Below are 25,595 nucleotides of genomic sequence, written 5' to 3' on the forward strand. Positions count from 1 at the left end.
ACCCACTGCTCCCTCTGCTCCCCACACCAGAGAAGATACAGGCCTTTGGCCATCCAAGTCCTCTCTCCTTATATTCCTCGTGACACTGAGTCTTCCCACAGCAATAGGGCAGATGGGCATATAGATGACAGCTGTGCTCTGGGACTCGCAGGGAGGCCACACTGCCCCTCGTCAGGAACAGTGATTCCATCAGCGTAGTTTAGGGAGAGATGTTGGCCACAGGGAGAGTGTGAGTGATTTGACAATGGCCTTGTCAGGCAATACTCTTGGAGTCCCCCAGGCTGTACCTCAAAGACAGCAGAATCATGGCATCACCCCGCAGCCTTTCAACCCGAATTCCAGTTTGCTGAGGCCATCGCTGTGCCCTGCCTGCTGCACATGATTCTTTGAACCACACGCCTGCCACACAGCTTCACTCTCAGAGGCTAACTTCAAAGGTAACACCCATATGGGGTGACAGGGATGGTTTATTTCCTAATCTTCTTCTTTTCCAAAATTGTAACTCATCACCTCTGTAATGTATTTCCCTCTCACCTTCTCCCTTCCCCGTGCCAGCAGAGACATTCAAGCCCAGGTGACACTGTTGTACGCTAGCTCATTCCTGTGTCATCCCTCAACAGCGACAGGCATGTCTGCACATACATGACATCTGAGCTCTGGAACTGGCACACAGCACCACAGCACCCCTCTTTTCAGGAAATTAACCTAAAACCCCCCTTATTGTATGATCCAGACACCACCAGAAATAGACTCACCCTTACGTCATTATCAGGACCCTGCGGTCATGAATTGACACTCCCTCTCCACCTGCACATGACTCCCTCTACCCCACCTCTCTCACACCTGCACTCCCACAGCCTCCACAGGCATCTCCTTGGCCTCGTACTCATTACTCAGCAGCTGTGGTCCAGAGAATGCTTGCCAAATTCAAACAGGATCAAGCCCTGCCCAGACCCTGGGAGTCCTCACTCATAGAGGCAGCCTGGAGTACTGCTCTGAAGGCCTCTGTCTATGACCATTTTTTCCTTCAACCCCAATTGTTGAGAACCACATCAGATCTCAGATTCCCAAGCCCACCTCCCCTGGTGCTGCACTTGATGTCCCTTCAGGAGTCACAGCCAACATCTCTCCCCTTACCCGTCACTCAAGTCCCAGCCCTGATGGTCCTCTGCACCAAGCCCAGTGAGTCTCACAGATGACCACTCAAGCCTCTAAGCTAATCCACCAGTCTGACTGCAACAGCCCAGGCCACACCAAGGGTCACAGCAAAAATCCCAGTGAGTGTTTAGAGAAGTAACTATGTACCAGCCCTAGCCTCATCCTGTGTGAATTACTCCTTGGTCTCCAATTCATCTCACGCCCACTCATCCTTTAAAGCCCTTGGCAACTGGGAAACCATTCTCTCCCCCAACACCCTACCTGACCACTCTGTCCCTTTGCTGTGCTGTGACACCCACCTCCCACATACACGGGCCCGGCAGGAAACCAGTCCTCAGGCCCACACTGTCCCTGTGAGCTACCACTACCATTACCATCCTGACCATGGATCCCATATTAAAGTGATCTACGGTCCTGGCTGATGTGGCTGCGTCGGTTGAGCATCAGTCCAGGCGCTGAGAGGTGGCAGGTTCCAGTCCTGGTCAGTCACAGGCCTGGGTCGTGGGCTGGACCCACAGAACGGGTTGTGCACCAGCAACAGATCCTTGTTTCCTGCTCATCACTGTTTGTCTGCCTCCCTCTTCCTTCCTTTCTATATTTAAAATCAATTAAAAATATACGTGTATATAAATGAAAATAGACGAAATATATATATATATATATGTATGTGTGTGTGTGTGTGTATGTATATATATACACACATATACATACACATACACATACACATACACACACACAATACCTGCCCGTTCCTGACCCAGCTCACTCCTCACTCTGAGCCTTCGCACACTCTGCTCCCTGTGTCTGGGAGGAACCCCCACCTCTCATTCCACTCGTTGCCAAAACCAGGGTCCACGTCACAAAGCCCCAGCCGTGGCCTCAGGGCTCTGGGCTGAGTGTCCCCGGGGCCCAGGGCGGGAAGAGGGGCCGGGAGCCCCAGGACCCCACGACCTCAGAGGCCACCGGAGAGTGAGGCCCTGACAGGAGCCCCCCAGCCCCGTCCCCCCGCGGCTCTGCCCCCGCAGGAACCGGTGGGAACTCAAGGGCTGAGGGCCGGGCACCCACCCCAGGACCCAGGGGCTCCGGCTGCTCAGGGCCCTGGCCCCGCCCCGGGCGGGAGAGGCCCGCCTCCCTCGGGGCTCACGGTCCCCCTTTATTCACAGCCACCCCGGCCCCGGCGCCCTGAGCAGGAAGTGAACCTCCTCCCGGACCCGCCGCTCGGCCTCTCTGTCGCCTTTAGACACAAACCAGGCCTGGGTGCCCCCTCCCGGCTCAGCCCCCCACGGCCTCCCCCGGCGGCCCCGCAGCCCGTCGCCCTCCTCCCCTCACACCCCGGGGCCCCACGGGGACTCACTGCGCTGGACGCTGCGCCCTGGGCGGCGGGACCCGAGCGGCGCCGGCCCCGAGGCTGGAGGGTCCGATGGGGTGAGGCCGAGCGGACTCTGTCGGCGGAGAGGAATCGGGGAGCCTCGGACGCCCCGAAATCGAATGTGGCGGCTCAAGAGGCTCAGACACACCCTCTCCCGCGGGGCGCTGCCTCCCTTGTCCCCTCCTCGTCCCGATGGGCGCGCTGAAACCCCGGAGCCGGCGAACAGCTTGAAGAAGTCAAAATGTCCGCCAGGAAGAAGACTCCGGAAGTCCCGCCCTAACCGGATCCGTTCCACAAAAATGCCTTGTGTTGACGCATTGCTTTCTGGGTAATGTAGTTTTCCTAATCGCCCAGCAGAGGGCTGGCTTTCCAGCCCAGGAACTTGGGGAACAAGATGATGAGGAGCTGCCAGGGGCGCTGGGGGAGGAGATGGGAGCAGAGGCCGGGTTCACGGGGACAGACTGACAGGCCTCCCAGGGGAGGGGGGAAGAGGACAGGAATAGATCCCCCAAAGAACATATACACAGGGGAAATGGGAAACATCTGTAATAGTATTAACAATAAAAAATACATATTTAGGGGGGCGGGGGGACAATGGGGGGATAAGGACACAGACGTAATACCTTAATCAATGAAGAAATTTAAAATAATAATAATAATTTAAAAACCATATTTTAAAAAATTATTTCAATAGAAGGTAGCCCAATTGGTGTGTCTCAGTGGTTGAGCGTCAACCTATGATCCAGGAGGTCACAGTTGTATTCTTGGTCATGGCACATATGTGGGTTGCGGGTTCAATTCCCAGTGTGGGCAGGGACTTGCAGGAGGCAGCTAATCAATGACTCTCTCTCATTATTGATGTTTCTATCTCTATCTCTCTCCATTCCTCTCTCTAAAATCAATATATATATATATAGATGTGTGTGTGTGTGTGTGTGTGTGTGTGTGTGTGTGTGTGTGTGTGTATATATAAGCGTAAGCGGCAGTTATGACCAGTTGACCAAATGACTGGTAGCCTGGTTGCTATGTTGCACACTAACCATCAGGGAGCAGCTCCTACATTTATCATCTGCCCCCTGGTGGTCAGTATGCTTCCACAGCCAACCTCACAAGGTCACTATCCCAGGACTGGGTGAGATGGCCCTGATCAGCCCTGATCTCCGGTCAGGCAGACAGACCCCACCCATGCACAAATTCGTGCACTGGGCCCCTCTAGTATATACATGTAATACATATAAGTCCTGGCTGGTTTGGCTCCGTTTGGATAGAGCATCGGCCAACAGTCAGAAGGGTTCTGGGTTCGATTCTGGTTGGAGGCACATGCCTGAGTTGCAGTCTTAATCTCCAGTAGGAGGCATGCAGGAGGCGGCCAATCAGTGATTCTCTCTCATCAGTGATGTTTCTCTCTTTCTTCCTTACTCTCTGAAATCAATAAGTAGCACTTTCAGAAACCGCTATGTCCCAGGGCTGCCACATACCGTCGTTGGCCAAACTCAAAGGAGTGAATTTTGGAAAAAGGAGTTTGGACAGATGTCATTGGCAGCAAACTGACACCCACTTCTGAGTGGGACCATGTTTCAATCCCTGGCCAATTCGGTTCCCCACTGTGGTGGGGGTGAAGCCTCACGTTGACTGTGTTGATTGGGATGGTACCGGACTGCAAACAACCAGCATCCCTGTGCTTTTACATGAACATCAGTCGCTACCCTGTCTCCAAGACTCTGTATCTTTTGCGGTGCCCAGGTGAGGTCCCCAGCAGGTGGGGCTGATGGTTAACATGCTGCCAGTAACATCAATGGTGACCCTGCGCTTTCCTTTTGTTCTGTGCATGAACATGTGCTAAATGCGGTCCCTCCATAGTTCTCTCCATTCCTATTGCAGAGAGCCTTAGGCCTAACTCTCCCTCCTGTCCCTGGTGTTGGACCAGGAGTCCCACAGGATTGCCCAGTGCCTCATTACTGGGAGCACTTAAGATCCTAGGAGTCTTCCCCCTCAGTTTTCTCCCATATGCACTCCTCCACTCATTCCTTGCTCAGGATGCAGGATCCTACAGCTCCTCCCTGAAGGACCAGAGTCCTACCCAAACATGCCTCCCTCCACATTCTCTAGCCCCAGTCTGTCCTCAGGGTCATCCCCAAGTTCCCACCTTCTCACAGCCTGGGGAACTGACCCTTCACTTCACCCATCCATGGGGCCTGAGGTGGACCCCCAGGGGGCAGCAGAAGCTGGAAGAGCCGGGGCAGAAAGGGGGTCATCCAGGGGCTGTAAAGAACATATTTTCCTCTCCATCACCCCTCAGTACATTGCCTATGCATTTGCTTGTAGCTGGGGTGCACAGACACACACATTCACAGGGAAATGTACAGACACACAAACACTGGGAAACATAGACACCACAAGCACAGAATCACACGGGCACAGAACCCTCACAGCCGATGGTGGGCACTCAGGTGCAGAGCTTATGCCCAGGCTTACAGAGACGCATATTGTAGACATGGGCAACACCTTGAGGGGAACACACACACACACACACACACACACACACACACACACACACAATAGGTACTCCCATGCACACACCAGAACAGACAGACAGACAGGGACACAGAACAGACACACACACACACACACACACACACACACACACACACACACACACAGGAACATCCAAAGAGGCAGCAAACTCACACATACAACCAATTCACAAACATGCAAAACAAACACTCCTGAAAATTCTGGGTCGTGCTAATAGAATGTGTTGAAGGAAACATTAAGAACTAAGGGGCTCCCCTGGCCAGGTGGCTCAGAGAAGAGTGTGGGTTTGATTCCTGGTAAGAGCACTTACGTATGTTGCTGATTCCATGGACTGGCCAGGGGGTAGCTTCAGCTTTAGTTAAATCGTAGTGGGAAATGACAAAAAAAGGCAAAAAGAGACCCAAACCATGGCAGTGGGGGCTCAGGAGCGTGTGGGGGCTGGAGGCAGGACTTTCCAAAGGTGAACTCATTTGGGGCCCAAAGCATTAGGGGGCATCTCCCAGAGAAAGTAGATTCAGATACAGTGGGCCAGGTGCCTGGGGATGGGGAGAGCAGGGTGGAAAGGCCTCTGGATGAAGACAGCAGAGCCCTGATCAGCTCCTCTCAGGCGGACACAGAACCCCAATCCCTCCCAGGGACCTGCCTTGAGCTCCTCTCTGCCAGCTCCTGGGCAGGTCACAGCGTGCCCAGCTGCAGGGGGAACATCCTGGGCAAAGGCAGGAGAGTGAGGAAAGGTGGGCTGTGTAGCATAGTAGATGGTACTTTTGTTTGTTTTATAGTCCTCATGTGTGGCTATTTTTCCATTGATATTTAGTCAGAGTGGAAGGGTGGGGCTGCGGGGGAGGGGGGGTGGAAGACAGAGAGAGAGACAGAGACAGAGAGAGAGAGAGAGAGAGAGAGAGAGAGAGAGAGAGAGAGAGAGAGAGAGAGAAACATCAATGTGAGAGTGACACATTGACTGGATACCTTCTGCATGTGCCCCAATAGGACCTGAGGATTGAACCGTCAACCCAGATACATGCTGTTGACTGACAATCTAATTTGCCACCCTTCAGATATGGGAGGTGAAACTCTTACTACTTTTTTTAAAATTTTTTTATTGATTAAGTTATTACATATGTGTCCTTATCCCCCTGTTACCTCTGACCCTCCTGTTGTCTGTGTCCATTGGTTAGGCCTATATGCTTGCATATAAGTCCTTTGGTTGGTCTCTCCCAGCCTCCCCCACATTCCCTCTGAGGTTTGATGGTCTGATCAATGCTTCTCTGTCTCTGGATTTGTTTTTCTTCATCAGTTTATGTTATTATATTCCACAAATGAGTGAGATCATGTGATATTTATCTTTCTCCGACTGGCTTATTTCACTTAGCATAATGCTCTCCAGTTCCATCCATGCTGTTGCAAACAGTAAGAACACCTTTTTTTTTTTTTTTTTTTTTTTTTTTTTACCACAGCGTAGTATTCCATTGTGTAGGTGTACCACCACCGTTTTCTAATCCGCTCATCTGCTGATGGGCACTTAGGCTGTTTCCAAATCTTAGCTATGGTGAATTGTGTTGCTGTGAACATAGGGGTGCATATATCCTTTCTAATTGGTGTTTCTAGTTTCTTGGGATACATTCCTAGAAGTGGGATCACTGGGTCAAATGGGAGTTCCATTTTTAGTTTTTGGAGGAAACGCCATACTATTTTCCCCAGTGGCTACACCAGTCTGCATTCCCACCAGCAGTGCAGGAAGGTTCTTTTTTCTCCACATCCTCGCCAGCACTTGTCGTTTGTTGATTTTTTGATGACAGCCATTCTGACAGGTGTGAGATGGTGAAACACTTACTATTGAGGCACACTGGCCAAACCAGGGTGCATGTTCACCCATTAAAGAAAGTTCAGGGCCATTTTCTCTCCCTAGATTGATAGGCATCTACCATCTCCTTTAGTTTCTTCTCAAGACACTTCCAACCCAGCGGAGGACCACGTGGCTCAGCAGCCAGCATCACCACCTGCTAGGAAGACAGGGAATCAGCCTCTTCAGAGACAGCTCCTCTCCCTCCCAGGCAGGTCAATGGCTGGAGATCCTCATTACCTTGGACTAGCTTGCACCTGCCTGGGTCACAAGTTTTCTTGGAGCGCATGCTCACTCCCAGGTCACGCCACCCCAGGAACTCCTGTAGCAGAGCTTGCTCCATCTCCCACTAACCATGGCCCCAAAAAACAGAGCAGCCACAGCCTGGACTGGGACAAGAGAGGACCTCAGAGCCACACACGTGGCCCAGCACCAACTCCCCGTGGTAACTGCCCTGAGTTTTCCTGCCCACACCTAGCTGCCCAGCTGCCACCGCTGCTCCCAGCCCTGACTCCTGAGAGGAATCTGAGCTCCTCAACCCCCTCAAGGTGCAATAGCCCAGGCTCAACCCCTGGCTGGAAGGTGCAGAGACCACAAGGGGCACATCCCGGCCCAGAGCTTCTCCCGGCTGCTTTGGTTTTAGTCCCAGGAAGCACACTGATGTCATCATCCCCTGTGGGTTCTGGCGAAGCTCAGCCCGGGCCCCCACCTGCTACACTGACAGCCCTGGCATCACCCATCCTGCTGTCTGTGTCATTGCCTGCCCTGCCCCCATGAGAACCCTGGCTGCTGGTCTCCACGGTGCCCTGGGTGGTTCTGGTGTTCACAAGTGTGTGGGCTGACTGGGCGGTTAAAGCATATACACTGAGTGGCCAGGTTATTAAGACCAGCCAGATTATTATGACCACCCCATCAATACAATGAAGTGGATTAGTTATGCAAATAACAATAATAAAACCTTGAGGGTATTTGCTTAGGAAGTTTTCAATATTCACTCTTTTTGGAAGTGTCAATGAAGTACTGATGGGGTGGTCATAATAATCTGGCCACTCAGTGTATATTGTTTGTGAGAGAGATAAAAATAGGGATCTAGAGAGAAATAACCATTTTTCGTTCCATTACTTTCATACCTTCTTTGGCTGATGCTTGGAATTGTCCTGACCAGGGATGGAACTTGCAGCCTTCACATTATTGAGATGATTCTCTGACCCACTGAGCTATTTGGTGACAGCTGGACATATGTGCCTGTTTAGGTAAAATAACCCAACAATGTACCTGAGAATAGATGCAAAAACCATCATGATGACATTCTGGTGGGAGGCCAGAATGGGATTCATGGGTTTCATAGTCTTTTTTTTTTTTTTTTTAAATACACTTTACTGATTTTTTTTACAGAGGAAGGGAGAGGAATAGAGTTAGAAACAGCTGCCTCCTGTACAACCCCTACTGGGGATGTGCCCGCAACCAAGGTACATGCCCTTGACTGGAATTGAACCTGGGACCCTTTAGTCCACAGGCCAATGCTCTATTCACTGAGCCAAACTGGTTAGGGCCATAAGTCTTTTTACATGGATGCATTTCATAGGCCACTTCAAAGGCAGACTGTATTTTTCTTCGGTTATTTTAAAGGCCATGATTGAAGCATTGATAAGTGCAGGAGGAACTTGGTTTCAGTGATGCAGGAATACATGGAAACAGCAAAAGCATATGTTTAAATATATATACACTGAGTGGCCAGATTATTATGACCACCCCATCAGTACTTCATTGACACTTCCAAAAATACTGAATATTGAAAACTTCCTCAGCAAATACTCTCAAGGTTTTATTATTATTTGCATAACTAATTCACTTCATTGTACTGATGGAGTGGTCATAATAATCTGGCTGGTTTTAATAATCTGGCCACTGTGTGTGTGTGTGTGTGTGTGTCTCTGTGTATCTACACTAATAAAAGACAAAGATGCTAATTGACTGTCTTTTGCTACACCCAAGCCACGCCCACCAACCAATCAGAGCGGCTATATGCAAATTAACCCAACCAAGATGGTGGCCAGCAGCCAGGGAGCTGGAGCAAGCAGGAGGCTTGGTTGACCAGGTGATGGAGGAAGCCAAGCTTCCCACCTGCCCTGCGCTGGCTGTGGCCTCTGCTCATGGCAACAAAGTTTCAATTAGGGAAGACAAATCAATCCCAGATACCTGCTTCCAGCCAGCCTCAACTGGGATCTTGGGTGGCTTGGGGCCATGGCCAGCCTGCAAACAGCCACCAGCCCCTCATCCAGAATGGCCACGCCCTCATGGGGTGAGGGTCCCCACTGGGGGGCTTGGCCAGCCTGCAAACAGCCATCAGCCACTCACCCAGGCTGGCCTGGCACCCCAGCAGGACCCCCCCTCCCTGAAGGGGGTGTGGCCAGTCTGAAAACGGCCTTCAGTCCCTCACCTAGGCTGGCCAGGCACCCCAGCAGGACCCCGACCCTGATCCGGGACATCCTTCAGGGCAAACCAGCTGGCCCCCACCTGTGCACCAGGCCTCTATCCTATATAATAAAAGGGTAATATCAAATTGACTGTAACAGCAGAAGACTGGGAATGACTGGTAAATATGACACACACAATGACCACCAGGAGGCAGATGCTCAATGCAGGAGATGCCCCCTGGTGGTCAGTGCGCTCCCAGCTCAGCCACAAGCCAGGCTGACTTCTGGCTGCCAGTACAGCGGTAAGCCTCTCCCGCCTCCTCAGCAGTGCTAAGGATGTTCAACTGCACCTTAGGCCTGCTCCCCACTGGCAAGTGGACATCCCCTGAGGGCTCCCGAGCTGCCAGAGGGATGTCTGACTGCCAACTTAGTCCCAATCCCCCGGGGAACGGGCCTAAGCTAGCAGGTAGTCATCCCTCGAGGGTTCCCAGACTGCGAGAGGGCACAGGCCGGGCTGAGAGATGCTCCGGAGTGCACAAATTTTTGTGCACCATGTCTCTAGTATATGTGTGTGTGTGTGTGTGTGTGTGTGTGTGTGTGTGTGTGTGTGTATATATATATATATATATATATATATATATATATATATATATATAAAATATTGTGGATGAAAGGGGCCACATGCTGACCTGACAAGCTCAGGGGAGGCCTGCATGGCAGTTTTGCAGACTTGGAGACCTAAAGTAACCACAAAGGATGGTTTGAAATTAAACCTTAACTAAAAGCAGTTATTGTGGGCAGTTACGTCCTAAGCCGGTATCTTCACTGGTAAGGTCAACCTTTACTGTAACTGAGCCTATCTGTCTTTTTGCATCTATGATAACATATCCTTGGGATGTCTGGGTAACTTGTGACTTCCCTTCTTATGGAGCCCCTGGGGCACAGCCAGGTGTGCTGGGCCCAGGACAGATGCCACAGATTACTTGTTAATTGTTCCTGCACCCACCTAAGTATGTGTCCATCATTTTACTTTTTAGCCTATCACAGAGGTTTCCCCGCTTTGCTTAATCCCACCTCCTTAAATCTGTCACCAATGAATTTCATGTATAAATACGGATGTAACCCTGCCATTCTCTGGAGCACCATCTCAATTCGTTGAGGTTCTGCTTTCCGGCATATGTTGACAGTTTGGCTCAAATAAACTCACAAAAATCCTTTACAGGTTTCAATGGTTTTTTTACGTTAAAAAATAAAATAAATAAATATATTCAATTAGACAAAAACTTTAAAAATGGTTTAAAACGTGAGGATCCCAATAATTTTACTGTGTTATTAGGAAAGTGTTGGAGCACATTTGTTGCTACTGTATCAGTGTATGGGAAATACAATACCATGATATGCTATTGAAAGATCTTATCACATCCATGTTCAATGCCATGTGGGCAGTTTAAAACCATGATGAGAGTATTTACACCAGAGAAATGACAAATGCTACAACCCTAAATTTCGCTTAATGTATTATTGAATGCTTAGACTTAAATCAGAATGGCTCCAAATGTTAACAATGAAAATTAAACATACAAGTATATGATATAAGTTGGCTGAATTTGTACATAGCATAATAATTGAGAAAAACAATTTTGTTTTCAGTATTCCAAACCTATGGTTTCATGTGGCAAAGAAGTCAGTTGAGTCACTGAGGAATGAGGGAAATTTAAGCATATGTCTTAGATGCTGCACAGTCCACCTTCAGTTAAAATAATACATTTATTTAAACAATTTGAAAAAGGCCCCAAGCTGACATTGTAACATAGCAGATGGAGACAGTGCAAATAAATGTATGAAAAAATATTCACTATAAAAAATTTTTAGGTAGATGGAATTAAGATGAAAGCGAGTTAACATTATATGCATTTCCGGGGTTACTATTTGAAAAGGTTAACCATTGTATGTCGTTGCACGTTAGCAGAAAAACTGGAATTTTTATATACCGTGGATGAGTGGGGAGGCAAAGGGAATGACCATTTCGGGTCACAGTCCCACATATCTTAAATGTAAAACATTCATATACACAAAGTTTGGTAAGTAAAACATATGTCTATATAGAGAACTGAACACAAATATTCCCAAAGATTTATAATACCCCAGAGCTGGAAATAACAAAAAACATAGACAGATCAACACAAAAGGTGGTTATTCACAGAACCCAGTACTACTCAGAAAAAAAAGAAAATCAACGCCTTACATAAGCATTTGTGTTGAATCTCAAATAGATTGCATAGCATGGAAGAAACCAGTATCTGTTAAAGAGTACACATCAAATAGTGCCAATAAAATTTTGAACAGTATAAACTCTGCTACTGTGAAGAAAGGAAAAATCCATGACCACTTGGAGAGCCAAGAAAGACAGAAGAGAGAGTATAACAGGGCAGTAGGAAAATATAGGATGTGGCAAAAGCAGGTTTAGAGTTGCCAGTATGGAAAATGATACAATCTGTACTAATAAAAGGGTAATGTGCTAATTAGACCAAACATCTTCCGGACGTCCTTCCAGACCAGTGATGGCGAACCTATGCCACGCGTGTCAGAGGTGACATGCAAACTCATTTTTTTGGTTGATTTTTCTTTGTTAAATGGCATTTAAATATATAAAATAAATATCACAAATATAAATCTTTGTTTTACTATGGTTGCAAATATCAAAAAATTTCTATATGTGACATGGCACCAGAGCTAAGTTAGGGTTTTTCAAAATGCTGACACGCTGAGCTCAAAAGGTTCGCCATCACTGTTCTAGACAAAGCCACGGTGGCATGGCAGAGGCAGAGGCAGTCGGTCAGTGGTGATCAGGCTGGCAGGGGAGAGCAGTTAGGAGGAACAAGCAGGCAGGCAGAATAGTTAGGGCAGGCAGGCAGGTGAACGGTTAGGAGCCAGCAGTCCTGGATTGCGAGAGGGATATCCAACTATTCCTGCATGATTGGGCCTAACCTGGCAGTTGGGCATCCCTCAAGGGGTCCCAAATTACAAACGGTGCAGGCCAGACTAAGGGGTTACCCCCACCCCCCACAGAGGAGGAATTTCTTGCACCAGACCTTTAGTAATTAATAATAATAATACAGGAATAAACTCTGCCCTGGCCAGTGTCCTCAGCTGCTTGGGTGTCATCCCATTCACTGAAAAGTCTCTGGTTTGATTCCAGGTCAGTGCAAATCCCCAAATGGATCCCCAGTAGGGGACATGTAGGAGGCTGCAGATCAGTCTTTCACTCCCTTCCCCTCAGTTCATCTCTCTCCCCTCCAAAAAAGAATAAAAGTATTTTCTAAAATATTTTTTAAAAAGAATAATCTGTGTTTTCTGAATTTACAACTGTGAGCCTATTATTGCCCCACCCTGTGTATGAGTTACAGGTGAGTTTATGTCACATGTGACAGTTTCACAGCTTTATCTCTAGGTCAGGGCTCACCAAACAGCACACATGAGAAAGGTGCACTTTGTTGCATGTCAGTTCTCATTTCCTGGGAGGATGAGCATTGCCTCAGTGGCAGCAAATGTCAAAAAGTGAAGACTATTGCCATTGGAATCAATAGGAATGCTGACTGGTTACAAAAGACACATCCTGGGACTGATTACAGCATTATCCTTCCTCTAGCTTTGAGGTCTTGCCAGTTGAGCAACAACCTTGAGGTCAACACCCTAGAGGGACCAGAGGAATCCAAAAAAAACCCCAGTAGATTATTTTGCTGCCAGTGACTTCCACTACAGGAAATAGTGATGCAGGTCCTCAGAAAGTAATCAAAGATCATACAAGACGCAGGCCCTGGAATAATGTGGACTTATGTCCAGAAGAGGCACTTTTCATCTAGTTTAACCGCAGTGTCTGCTATGACTACGAAAACAGTGTTTATGTCCCAATACTAATTCCACCTCAGAGTTTTACAACAAATGACACCAGCCTATGAAATCTCATACATTGTGACACATGGCCTCTTTGGGGCATGTGGAGAGGAGTTCCCCTAAACACTGCTGACACTTGTGTAATACATACTGTGAACAGAGAATATACTTCATATCGTTCACAGAAGCATAATAAAGGCCGTCTGTTCAGGGTGACCACTGACCTCTACAAGAGGCATCAGAAACAGATTAGAACCACAAAGTCATGCATAGTCTCTCTCAAGGCCTTGCTCAGCAATACAAACTCAGTCAATATTAGACAAAGAGTGATTTTCTGCCATCAAACTGTGCCTTCCAAAGCACAGAAAGTTTGGGACCTACTGTATATGTTCACTTGTCCATGCTGACACATCACAACTTTACTTTCAATTATCCCAGGGAGAGAACAGAACCAACAAAATTAAAGAAAAAACACCTTTACATAACGATGATAAACCAGAGCAGAGGACAGTAAGAAGTTTGCAGATTGATGAATTGGAACTTGAAACACTTCCTCACAGCACAATGTGAGTCCCACAATGTCCCTGAAAGAGGAAGCACTTAGCTGAGGAGGGTGCTCTGGACAAAACCTGGGTCAGGTCAATTCTCTGGTCAGAAATAAAGGAATGAGATCCACCCAGGAGCTTCGAATATTCATAATTTTCTCAAGCACAACCCCAGAGTATGCATGGGGTTGTCACGGATGCACTCTTCAGGTGAGCCAGGTGGGAGAGGTGAAATAGCTCCCACACAAACACGTGCAGTGACATCAATCAGGTTGTAGGCCTGAGTAGGTTAGCAAGTGGGATGCAGTTTCTGAAAGCGTCACTTATACCTGAAACTTAGGCATCTAGCAGAGTGTATGTTCTGATAACGGGGTTTGCATTCAGGTAAATGGGGATAAAAGCTTCTCCTCTGGTGTTATTCTGAGAGAGAAAGTAAAACATTCCCTGCACATTTAAAGCTTTTCTCCAGCGTGTACTTTCAAGTGTTGAACGAGGACATATTTGAAGCGAAAAGATTCCCCACATTCACTGCACTCATGAGGTTTTTCTGCAGTGTGAACTCTGAGGTGCTGAATGAGGTTAGATCTTTGCCGGAAGCACTTCCCACAATCACTACATTGATGGGGCTTTTCTCCGGTGTGAACTCTCTTGTGGATAAGGAGATGAGTATTTTCCTTAAAACATTTACCACATTCACTACACTTATATGGTTTTTGTCCAGTGTGAACTTTGTTGTGTTTACTGAGGGAATACCTGTGACGGAAGGACTTTCCACAATCACTGCACTTATGAGGTTTTTCTCCGGTGTGAATTTTGTGGTGGTTAAAGAGGTTAGAGTATTGACTGAAGGACTTCCCACAATCACTACATTGATAGGGCTTTTCCCTAGTGTGAACTCTCTGGTGGATCAAGAGGACATAACTGCGGCTAAATGATTTTCCACATTCACTACATTTGTAAGGCTTTTCTCCAGTGTGAATTCTCTTGTGGGCAGAGAGGTCATAACTGCACCTAAATGATTTTCCACATTCACTACATTTGTAAGGCTTTTCTCCAGTGTGAACTCTGTGGTGTTTAGTGAGGTGAGACCTTTCATTGAAGGACTTCCCACATTCACTGCACTCATATGGTTTTTCTCCAGTGTGAAGTCTGCGGTGTTTTTTGAGGGAAGACCTGTCATTGTACAGCTTCCCACATTCACTGCACTCATATGGTTTTTCTCCAGTGTGAACTCGGCGGTGTTTAGTGAGGGAAGACCTGTGATTGAAAAGCTTCCGACAGTCAGTGCACTCATAAGACTTTTCTTCAGTGTGAACTCCCCTATGTCTATTGAGGTTAAAGATACATGTAAAAACGTTCCCACATGTATTACACTCATATTTCTCTTCCCCAGAGCAGATGCCTTGATGTTGAACAAGGTTCTGGTCGTGGCTGGCTGCTTTTTCACAATCATCCCACTGGTGATGCCTTTTTCTTTTGAGAAATTCCTGTGAAATCTCACTACGACTGTGTGGCTCTTCAGTGTTGAGAGGGGCCTGGTGCAGGAGAAGCTCTGAGATGCCTGGGAAGTCTTCCCCAACCTCCTTATTGGTTGAAGGCAGCCCTGATAAGTAGAAGCTACACCTGGTCACAAATGAGGCCCCGTCCACAGCTCCTTTCCAGGGCTTCTCTCCACTGGCTTCCCTCTGTGGTCGGTGAGGGTTTGCACTGAAACAGAAGTCTCTCACACATGCGTCACTGAAGAAGGCTTTCTGCTCAAAGTCTGACGCTTGTGACTCACTCAGGTGCAGAATATCTTTGAACACAGAGAAACACCTCCCACAGTGCAGGGTTCTCTGGGTTGCTGGAGCTGTCTTAGAAGCACTAACCTTTGACTCCCCTTGTACAGATATACACTGCTCAGAACAGGCCTCCGCATCACCTGTTTTATGCCAACAACCTGCAAAGAGAGAAATGGTGATGAAATGAATGTGGACTGTGGTGACAGGATAAGTCTCATTACAAACGTGTGTCACACATAACAATTACATTGGTTACATGCAATTGTCTGACAGTAAAATATCTGAAGGAAATATTGATAAGATGCTGCTGAATGAGAACAACAAGGGAAGATCTGGGCCACTGAAGATAACCATACAACGAAGATCTCAAACAAAATATGAAATGAACATGGCAAGCACCACATAGAACAGAAGTGGGACTGTCCGCTCATGCATCTGCGAACAGTGTTCAACAGGACTTGTCTGCTGGTAACATGGGCAAGCTGTGCAGAAGGTCGGCTACATTTTATTCCAAGTAAAATTCAAGAAACGAAAAGCTTGTGTCGGGGTCTAGTGAGCACGTCTGTGCACCTCATAACACATGCGCAGGTCAATATGTGAGAATACCTCAGATAGAGCAGTTCAGAGGAACAGGTGCTGGAAAAAGTGCAAAAAGGTGAAGGAAGCCAGAGACCAGGAAGTCACAGATTAAAAGATAAGTCAGGGAAGTGTCAAGCTCAGGAATGAAAAGGTAGAAACATGAGCTGCTGGCAGTGGCACCTCATCCTAAACTCTGTTGGACAAGAGCAGGTTCCTGGTATGATGTAAACACCACCCTTATGTCATGCCTCCCTCCAGTTCCAATCAAGAGGGTCAGGCAGCCCTGACCAGTTGGGCTCAGTGAATAGATCATCAGCCTGCAGCCCGAAGGGTAACAGGTTGATTCCAGTCAAGGGTATATACCCTGGTTGCAGGCACATCCCCAGTTAGGGGGGTGTGCAGGAGGGAGCTGATCGTTGTTTCTCTCTCCTTGATGTTTCTAACTCTATATCCCTCTCCCTACCTCTCTGTAAAAAAATCAATTCTATATCTATATCTATATCTATATCTATACACACACACACACACACACACACACACACACACATATAAAGTGGGCAAGGCAACCCTTTAGATCATCCTGCATGTTCACCCTGTAAAAAAACAACACAGAATGCTCCTTGAAACTTCTACTGTACAAGCACAGAAAACACAAATATTCTGAGTTTTATTGAAAGACAACAGAGGTGAGTAGGCAGCACTAAACCCAGAGCAAGACAGCCTGAAATAGTATTCAGGGAACAGAATATGACAAACAGTGGAAGGAGGTCTTTCAAGAACCAGCCATGGTTTATATAAGTGTAGACCATAACCTGGCACCGACAGTCACAAAGAGCCATTAGCTGAAGGAATGGTGCAGAATGGAAGCCATGGATGTGGACACAGACACCCTCCCAGAAAGAGAAAGTGCAAGTTGGGCCCATTGACCTATTTGCAACAATCCTGACCCCCAGACACGGCCTGTCCTATCTGAGGCTGTGGGTGTGAGGGACATTCATGGAGTCCTTTGCTCTGGGCTCTCCACACACTCAGCACTCTCAGCCACAGCACATTTGACAGGATAATGGGATAAAATGGAAGAGCCTGTGGTCTGGCTGTGGGAGAGAGAAACCTACATTTGGAGAATAAAAGAGTAGAAGACATCACCTCAGGACACTGGGACAATGTGAAGCTCTTACCTGCAGATGACACAAGAGCAAACACTTCCAGCATCACGTCGCAGTACAGCAGTCTCTGAGCCTCATCAAGGAGCCCCCACTCCTCCTGGGAGAAGGCAATGGCGACGTCCTCAAAGTCCATATCCTGTCGTGATGGGGACAGTTCAGTCCATGATCAGCTTCTCTCCTAGGCTTTTGCTTTAGTCATACTTCCCATTCCCCATATCCACTCCCACATCACAGAAAACAGCAGGCCTTGCATCCATCAGAGTCACTCTCTCCTCATGTTCCTACTGATACTGTGTCTTCCCACAGCAATGGAGCAGGATGCCCACATTGATTATACCTGACCTCAGGGCCTCACATTTAGGGTCAACACAATGGGTGTCACCAACACAGGGCACAGATAAATGTTGGCCATAAGGAGAGATGTGAGTGATTTGACACTGGTCCTGTGGGGCAATATCCTTGTTGTTCAACAGATTCTCCCTCCAAGACCCCGAAGAACATGGCATCGCTTGTCACCCTTTCCATTCCAGTCCTAGTGTACTGAGGTCAATACTTGGCGCTACCTGTTCCACATAATTCTTCCTATCCCACTTCTCTCCTACAGCTTCATTCCCAGAGTCACTACTTCCAAGACAACACATATATGTCATGAAGAGGAGGGGATATTTTCTAATCACCCTCATTTCAACATTCTAACTCACCCCCTCTGTATGTGTTTATCTCTTACCCTTCTCCACTCCCCAAGTCAGTAGAGATTTTCAAGCCCAGGTGACACTGATGTCTGCTATCCCATTCCCATTGATCACTGTATCAGCCCAACAACAACAGGCAGGTGTGCACCTATATGACACCTAAATTCTGGACCTGGCATGTAGCGCCACAACATCCATCTTTTCTGGAATTACCCTAAAATTAACCACGTTGTATCATCCAGTTATCACCAGAAATGGGCTCAACCTTCATCCCCTTTATGTCAATATCAGGAATCTATGGCCATAAATTCACATTCCCTCTCCAAGAGCACATCACTCCTCCCACACCTCTCTCACACCTACACTCCCATAGCCCCAGCTCCCATAGACATCTCCTTAGTCTTGGTCATTACTCAGTATGTGTGTTCCAGAGATTGCAAGGCAAGTTCTAAAAATATGAAGTACTAACCTGACCCTCATTGCCCACACCCAAGACCCAGCCTTCAGTTCTGCCATGAAGGCATCGCTCCCAACTTGTTTTTTCCTTCCACCTCACCTATAAAGAACCACATCAGATCTCAGTTACCCAGAGCCCACCTCAACTGCTGCTGCATTTGATGTCCCTGCTACACTCACAGCCTATGGCCCTCTAACCCACGCCCAGTGTGTCTCACAAATGCCCACTCATGCCCATAAACAAATCAACCAAACTAGATGCAACAAGCCAGGCCACACAAGGGGTCACAAGAAATCCGGGTGAGTGTGTAAGAAGTAAATATGCACCAGCCACAGTCTAGCCTTTTTTGAATTACTCTTCCACCTCCAAAAAAAATAGGTGACCTTCAACTCCTCCCTGGTCCAGATGGTTATTTTTTTAAGTAGGCGTCATCGTGAACCACTCCTCAGAGTTCCAGATGGTCATGAACTGGTCTCTGAAATATATCATTTTTAACCTAAGAGGAAAAAATAAAATATTTTATATTCCCCATGAACATTACTTTTCCCACTATGAATTTCTCCATCTCAGTGATGGTGCTTTCATACCTTCAGCTGCTAAATCCAAACCTTTACATCATCTGATTCTTATCTCTCTACAATCCTCAAAATTAGGAAATCCAGGTGGCCACAGCTATAACCCTGATCAATATACAACTGTTTCTTCCACACCACAACCACCACTGTGCTCCCGGTACCCTCACACTCACCAGCACTGTCACAGCAGCCTCTGTCCTGGGCCTCCTACCTCCGCCCTCACACCCATCCTGTGCATCAGGCTGCAGCCACAGGGAGTCTAATGAGACCTGGGACAGCTCCCCTGCTCTACTGCTCCCCTGACCCCAATGACCCCATCACCAGCAGAACAGAAACCCACGTGGTCACAAAGCCCCTCTGCACTTGGTTTCTGTCCCACTGGTTCCAGTTCCTATTTTCACAAAATGGACCCCTGCTCGTCCCTGAATCAGCTGAGTCTTCGCTCCCAGCCTTTGCACATTCTGGAGCCCGTGCACGGAAGGGCCTGTCACTCAGAATTCCACTGGCTGCCAAGACCAGCTGCCACTCATCTGACCCTTGACCTGGACTGAGGACTCTGGGCTGAGGGTCCCCGGGGCCGGGGCGGGAAGAGGGGCCGACGGCCCCACGGGCACCACGACCTCAGAGGCCACCAGAGAGTGAGGCCCTGACAGGAGCCCCCCAGCCCCGTCCCCCCGCGGCTCTGCCCCCGCAGGAACCGGTGGGAACTCAAGGGCTGAGGGCCGGGCACCCACCCCAGGACCCAGGGGCTCCGGCTGCTCAGGGCCCTGGCCCAGCCCCGGGCGGGAGATGCCCGCCTCCCTCGGGGCTCACGGTCCCCCTTTATTCACAGCCACCCCGGCCCCGGCGCCCTGAGCAGGAAGTGAACCTCCTCCCGGACCCGCCGCTCGGCCTCTCTGTCGCCTTTAGACACAAACCAGGCCTGGGTGCCCCCTCCCGACTCAGCCCCCCACGGCCTCCCCCGGCGACCCCGCAGCCCGTCGCCCTCCCTCCCCTCACACCCCGGGGCCCCACGGGGACTCACTGCGCTGGACGCTGCGCCCTGGGCGGCGGGACCCGCGCGGCGCCGGCCCCGAGGCTGGAGGGTCCGATGGGGTGAGGCCGAGCGGACACTGTCGGCGGAGAGGAGTCGGGGAGCCTCGGACGCCCCAAAATCGAAGGTGGCGGCGCCACAGGCTCAGACACACCCTGCCCCGCGGGGCGGTGCCTCCCCGTCCCCTCCTCCTCCCGATGAACCCGCTGAAACACGGAGCGGATGAACAGCTTGAAAAAGTCAAAATGTCCGCCAGGAAGAAGACACCGGAAGTCCCGCCCTAACCGTAGGCACTGGCACCAAAACGACCTGCGTGTTCGCATTGCTTTCTGGGTAATGTAGTTTTCTCAACCGCCCAGCAGAGGGCTGGCTTTCCAGCCCAGGGACTTGGGGACCAAGGTGATGTGGCGCTGCCAGGGGCGCTGGGGGAGGAGAGGGGAGCAGAGGCCGGGTTCACGGGGACACACTGACAGGCCCGCCCCCCGCCCCCCGGGGAGGGAGGGGGAGGAGAATTCCTGATCTGGGCTCTCTAGGGGAGACTCCACAAAATAAAATGAATGTGTTGGACCTGAAAGGAATGGACCACATTTCTGTAACTAAGCCGATGGGAACAAGATACTTTTCAGAAATGTGGATCGGCAATAATAGAAACAAGTGGTCCATTTTCATTTGTCATCATATAGGAGCTGTGTGTTGAACAAAAGCTCACCCCAACAGCCATTTATTTCCAGGGGCCACATCATTGCAGCGACTGTGGAACCCAGAGGCCCAGACTCAGCTCTCACACCCGGTACAGGCTCTCAGCCCCACCCCTTCCTTGTTAAGGAATCGGGCTCAGCCAAGTCCCACCCCTGTCAGCAGGTGCACTCCTCCCTCCAGGGGGGCCTGTACCGTCAGTCACTCTCCCACCACGTGTACAACACATGGGGGCAGCTTTAGGTTTATGTGGTGTTCTTCTCTGATTTTCCCTGACTGGGTTGGTGCTGCTGCCAATCCAGTGACCTGCTGATGGCAAAGAGTCGCTTGCTTAGCTCAGCGGCTTGAGTGGGCTCCAGTTAAAGCCCTCCAGACAGACAGTCTTGCCTGGGCAGTGCTGATGCCCAGGTTGTGGGCTCCATCCCCAGAGGTGGCCTGTGGGAGGCAGCCACTCCATGATTCTCTCTCATTGATGTTTCTCTCTCTCCCTCTCCTTCCACCCTGAGTGGCCAGACTATTATGACCAGCCAGATTATTATGACCATCCCATTAGTACTTCATTGACACTTCCAAAAATACTGAATATTGAAAACTTCCTAAGCAAATACTGTCAAGGTTTTATTGTTATAAATATTACTTCTGTGAAAAATAACCTGGTTTTATTTCTCCCCCAAAATAACAAATTGCAAGAAAAAAACCCCCAAAACAGAAAAAGAACTTCGAATTTTAAGATATATTACCCAAATTGTGTGGCTCTCATCTGGATACCAATTCAAACTTAAATCAGTACCTCAAATGAATGTTCTTTATTATCTTCTACTCTGTAGTCCAAAAGTACACTCAGAGACATGATGCTACACTCAAACTTGCCACTTTTTGCAGCCCAATCTGGATGTACAATAATGGCTGGTTCATCAGGGAAAATATATCTTCTTTCCCGACGCTGGCATTCCATTTCCTCTTGATGTTTTCTTTCTTCTTCCTCTTTATCATCTTCAGATTTCCTATCATCCTCCTCTTCATCTTCTTTTTCAGATTTCTCTAATTCCTTTTGTTCTTCTTTTTGCCCTTCGACTTTACGTTGCTTTTTCAATCGGGCTATTAAGTGGGATTTTAACCCTTTGGAGCAAAGGGTTCGACTTTCTAATTCTTTTCAAAGATCATTTACCTTCATTGTCTTTGGGTCAAGTTTAGACCAATGGGTAGGAGTAGAAATTTCTTTAGCTTCACCATCATCAAGGTTTTATTATTGCTAGAGGCCCAGTGCACAAAAATTTGTGCACTCAAGTGGGTTTCGCTCAGCCTGGACTGTGCCCTCTCACAGTCTGGGACCCTTCAAGGGATAACCACCTGCTGGCTTAGGCCCCCTCCCCAGCGGATTGGGCCTAAGCTGGCAATCAGACATCCCTGTTTTCAGGCTGGCCAAGACTCCCAGCGGGGACCCTCACCACATCAGGGTGTGCTAGCCTGGGTGAGGGGCTAATGGCTGTTTGAAGGTTGGCCACAGCCTCTTCAGGGTGGGGGTCCCCGCTGGGGTGTCTGGCCAGCATGGGTGTGGGGCTAACCGCTGTTTGCAGGCTGGCCACAGCCCCTTAAGGATGGGGGGTCCCCACTGGGGTGCCTGGCCAGTTGGATATCCCTCCCACAATCCAGGACCGCTGGCTCCTAAATGCTCACCTGTCTGCCTGCCTGATCGCCCCTACTGGCGCCCCTGCCAGCCTGATCTCCCCAAACCGCCTCTGGCTGCTGGCCTGGTCACCCCTAATGCCCCTCACCTGCAAGCATGGTTGCCCCCAACAGCTCCCTTCTGCCAGCCTGGTTGCCCCTAGCTGCCCCCACCAGCTTGATCTCCCCTTATTGCCCAACCTGCAGGCCTAGTTATCCCCAACTACCCCCCACCAGCCTGGCTGCCCCCAACTGTCCCTCCTGCCAGCCTGGTCACCCCTCACTGTCCCCTTCTGCTGGCCTGGTCTCCCTCATTTGCTCCCCTCCTGCTACCCTGGTCACCCCCAACTGCCCCTCTGACAGCTTGGCCACCCTTCATGGCCTCCCCTGTCAGCCTGCTCACCCCTAAGTGACCACCTCTGCCGACCTGGTCACCACTCACTGCCCCCGCCCTCCCGCTGGCCTGGTCACCCCACACAGCCTTCTGTTCAGTCGTTTGGTCATAACTCACTAACCCCCCTGCTGGCCTTGTAACCCTACTCAGCCTGTTCAGTCGTCTGTTCGGTTGTGATAGCCCTTTGCTCTTTATATATAGATTATTTGCATAACTAATTCACTTCATTGTACTGATGGGGTGATCATAATAATCTCCCACTCAGTATATACATGTGTGTGTTAGAAAAATAGGCCTGACAACTTGTTCCTTTTCTCTAAGGATGGATGTAAGTGGGTGACTGTTGCAAAAAGGGTCTCTGCTGGTGTTCAGGATGTGAGTTGAGCTGTGATTTGGGAGTCCCTATGGCCTTTCCAAGACATGTTAAACCTGCTCAGGGGCCACAGATCTGCCCAGGATCCTATCACTTGCTTTACAGCCCTGTGCTGTGTGTCACTTTGCTCAGACTCCACTCAGAGTCCTCGGGTGTCTTCATCACGTCCTAGGCCACTGGGTCAGCCTGTCTTTTAGTGGCTGTAGGTCTCCCAGCTGGGCCCTGTGTTGGAGTCACTTCAGTGCAGCTGTGCTCTAGGAAGTGAGCAGGTGCATGGGGGCCCTTCATCCTGGGGAATGAGGTTAGATGCATGGGGATGGGGCCTGCCCAGAGGGTGCCCCGGGGTGTATTCCCCCCGCCCCCCGCTTCCTGCACTAGGACCCCGGACACCTCCCAGAATTGCCTCGAGGAGCTGCTGGGGGACAACATGGCCCTTGAGGCTTCACAGGTCCAGAGGATGAACCAGCCCGCCCACCTGAGCTGGGAGTTGGAGCAGCTGTCAGATGGGTCCTCACACGGGGCACCACCTGTTGGGGGTGACCAGAAGACCCTGAGTGACGGGCGACTGATTACTCTGATACATCTTTCTGTGAAAGAGAGGGCTAAGGGACACACTGGCTATTGCAACAAACAGCCGCATTAGCACACCTCCTTGGGCTTTTATTGCAACAACAGCTTGCACTAAAATTAACTATTAGATACTATCAGTAGGGTAAGCATCCTTGAGAAGACACATGGTTCTGCAGTGTCCTTTAAGAAAGGACGTGTAGGCCTAAACCGGTTTGGCTCAGTGGATAGAGCGTCAGCCTGCGGACTGAAAGGTCCCAGGTTCGATTCCGGTCAAGGGCATGTACTGGGTTGCAGGCACATCCCCAGTAGGAGATGTGCAGGAGGCAGCTGATCGATGTTTCTCTCTCATCGATGTTTCTAACTCTCTATCCCTCACTTCCTCTCTGTAAAAAATCAATAAAATATATTTAAAAAAAATATATATATATATAAAGAAAGGATGTGTAAGACTAAGCATACAGGTTCTAGTAAACACCCAGGAGCTTGCACGTACACAGACTTGCTTCCCAACAAAACAAGTGGCAGATATAAGAGGCTGGATTGCAACCCAGTATTGTGCCTTGGATTGCCAGTGGGTAAAAGGGCCTAGCTGTGGGCTAGATCCCCAGAGCAGGGTGTGAACAAGGCTGCTGGCCGAGGTTGCACCCTCATGTCGATGTTTCTCTCCCACTCTGTGTAAAAATCAGTAAACTATTATTTAAAAACTAGAGGCCCATTGCAGGAAGAGATCCGTGCAATATGCCTTCCTTCCCCTAACTGCCGGCACCGGTTTTCCTCCGGCACCTGGGACCCAGGCCTTTGCTCCGGCTGCAGCGGAGAAGTGAAGCCTCTTCAGCCTCAGTCTTTGATCGAACCTGCGCATGCAAATTAACCACCATCTTTGTTGGGTTAATTTGCATAGTCACTCTGATTGGCTGGTGGGCATAGCAGAGTGACAACAATTTGCATGTTGCTATTTTATTAGTGTAGATAAATATTAAATATAAATTGATTGATTGTACATTAATGCATTATTGCAGCAGTGAGTGAGAGTTTCATATTCTCTGCATCCTAGAGAATATTTAGTGGTGGGTTCCCGAGTTAAAAAGGCTCAGCTTCCAGTTCTGCTTCCTCCACCTGCTGGCCAGCGGCCTATTTTAAACCTCAGTTTTCTTATCTGCAAAATGGGGGCAATGGAGCTGCCTTACAGGACTGCTATGCACCCCTCGTGAGAGGAGACAGTGAAGTTCTATGCCAGCCTGGCCCACAGGGTGCCAGCATAGGACGGCTGTCCTGGCGCCCTGGTCTATTAGAGACATTCATTGTTCTGGCTCTGGTAGTTATGGTGAGCGTAGCACACAAGAGAGAACCACTGTTCTTTTCCCCATAAACGGCTGTGTCATCATGAGAGCCTGAAGGGCACTGGCCTTGAGAGCACAGAGGTTGGTCATCTGCTCCCTGCTGCCCTGGGGGGTCCCTCACCCTTACTTCCCAGGCGTGCAGCGCCTTGGCCAGAGGTACTGAGAGTCAGGAGGTGGCGGGGTGAGGGCAGGTCAGCAAGAACAGATCAGATGCCACAGAACTCTGTTGTATATATTTCACCCCAATTTTCTTCAAATATATGTATTTATTGATTCAGAGAGGAAGAGGGAGGGACAGAGAAGCACCAGGGATGAGAGTCATTCCTCAGCTGCCTCCTGCACGACCCCTATTAGGGATGGAGCCAGCAACCCAGGCCTGTGCCCTGACCTGGAATTGCACCGTGAGCTCCTGATTCATAGGTCAACACCCAATTACTGTGCCTCGCTCATCAGGGTCACCCCAATTTTTAAAAGTGTTACTTTTAAGGCGAAAGCTCCATAGTTGCTGTTTGAATG

At 49.2% G+C, this 25,595-nt stretch overlaps 3 protein-coding genes across 13 annotated transcripts in view; all 3 read right to left on the reverse strand.

The window, feature by feature from the left end:
- The window catches only part of LOC132216457 (zinc finger protein 551-like), a 98,577-nt gene that overhangs the window by 5,113 nt on the left and 67,869 nt on the right, over window positions 1-25,595 (reverse strand). For 2 of the 8 annotated variants that reach the window (XM_059665669.1, XM_059665670.1), the window contains exons 2-4: window positions 18,775-18,929; window positions 17,297-17,420; window positions 10,615-15,697 (exon numbers count right to left, since the gene is read on the reverse strand). The exons of 2 other annotated variants lie outside the window; for them this stretch is intronic. In XM_059665669.1, coding sequence (XP_059521652.1) covers window positions 14,211-15,697; window positions 17,297-17,417 — 1,608 coding nt within the window. In that variant the 5' untranslated portion in view covers window positions 17,418-17,420; window positions 18,775-18,929 and the 3' untranslated portion in view covers window positions 10,615-14,210. Of the gene's footprint in view, window positions 1-10,614; window positions 15,698-17,296; window positions 17,421-17,621; window positions 18,930-20,032; window positions 20,162-25,595 lie in introns of those variants that run through there. 4 more of the 8 variants (XM_059665671.1, XM_059665672.1, XM_059665668.1 and 1 more) reach the window with 4 other exon arrangements.
- The window catches only part of LOC132216454 (zinc finger protein 501-like), a 135,015-nt gene continuing 120,034 nt past the window's right edge, over window positions 10,615-25,595 (reverse strand). For both annotated transcript variants that reach the window (XM_059665663.1, XM_059665662.1), the window contains exon 5: window positions 10,615-13,842. The gene's annotated coding sequence lies outside the window, so the exon portion shown is untranslated. The remainder of the gene's footprint in view (window positions 13,843-25,595) is intronic.
- The window catches only part of LOC132216453 (zinc finger protein OZF-like), a 49,628-nt gene continuing 34,647 nt past the window's right edge, over window positions 10,615-25,595 (reverse strand). For all 3 annotated transcript variants that reach the window (XM_059665656.1, XM_059665658.1, XM_059665657.1), the window contains one exon: window positions 10,615-14,087. The gene's annotated coding sequence lies outside the window, so the exon portion shown is untranslated. The remainder of the gene's footprint in view (window positions 14,088-25,595) is intronic.

The sequence above is a fragment of the Myotis daubentonii genome, chromosome 15, assembly GCF_963259705.1.
Source record: "Myotis daubentonii chromosome 15, mMyoDau2.1, whole genome shotgun sequence".
NCBI classification, from domain to species: Eukaryota; Metazoa; Chordata; class Mammalia; order Chiroptera; family Vespertilionidae; genus Myotis; species Myotis daubentonii.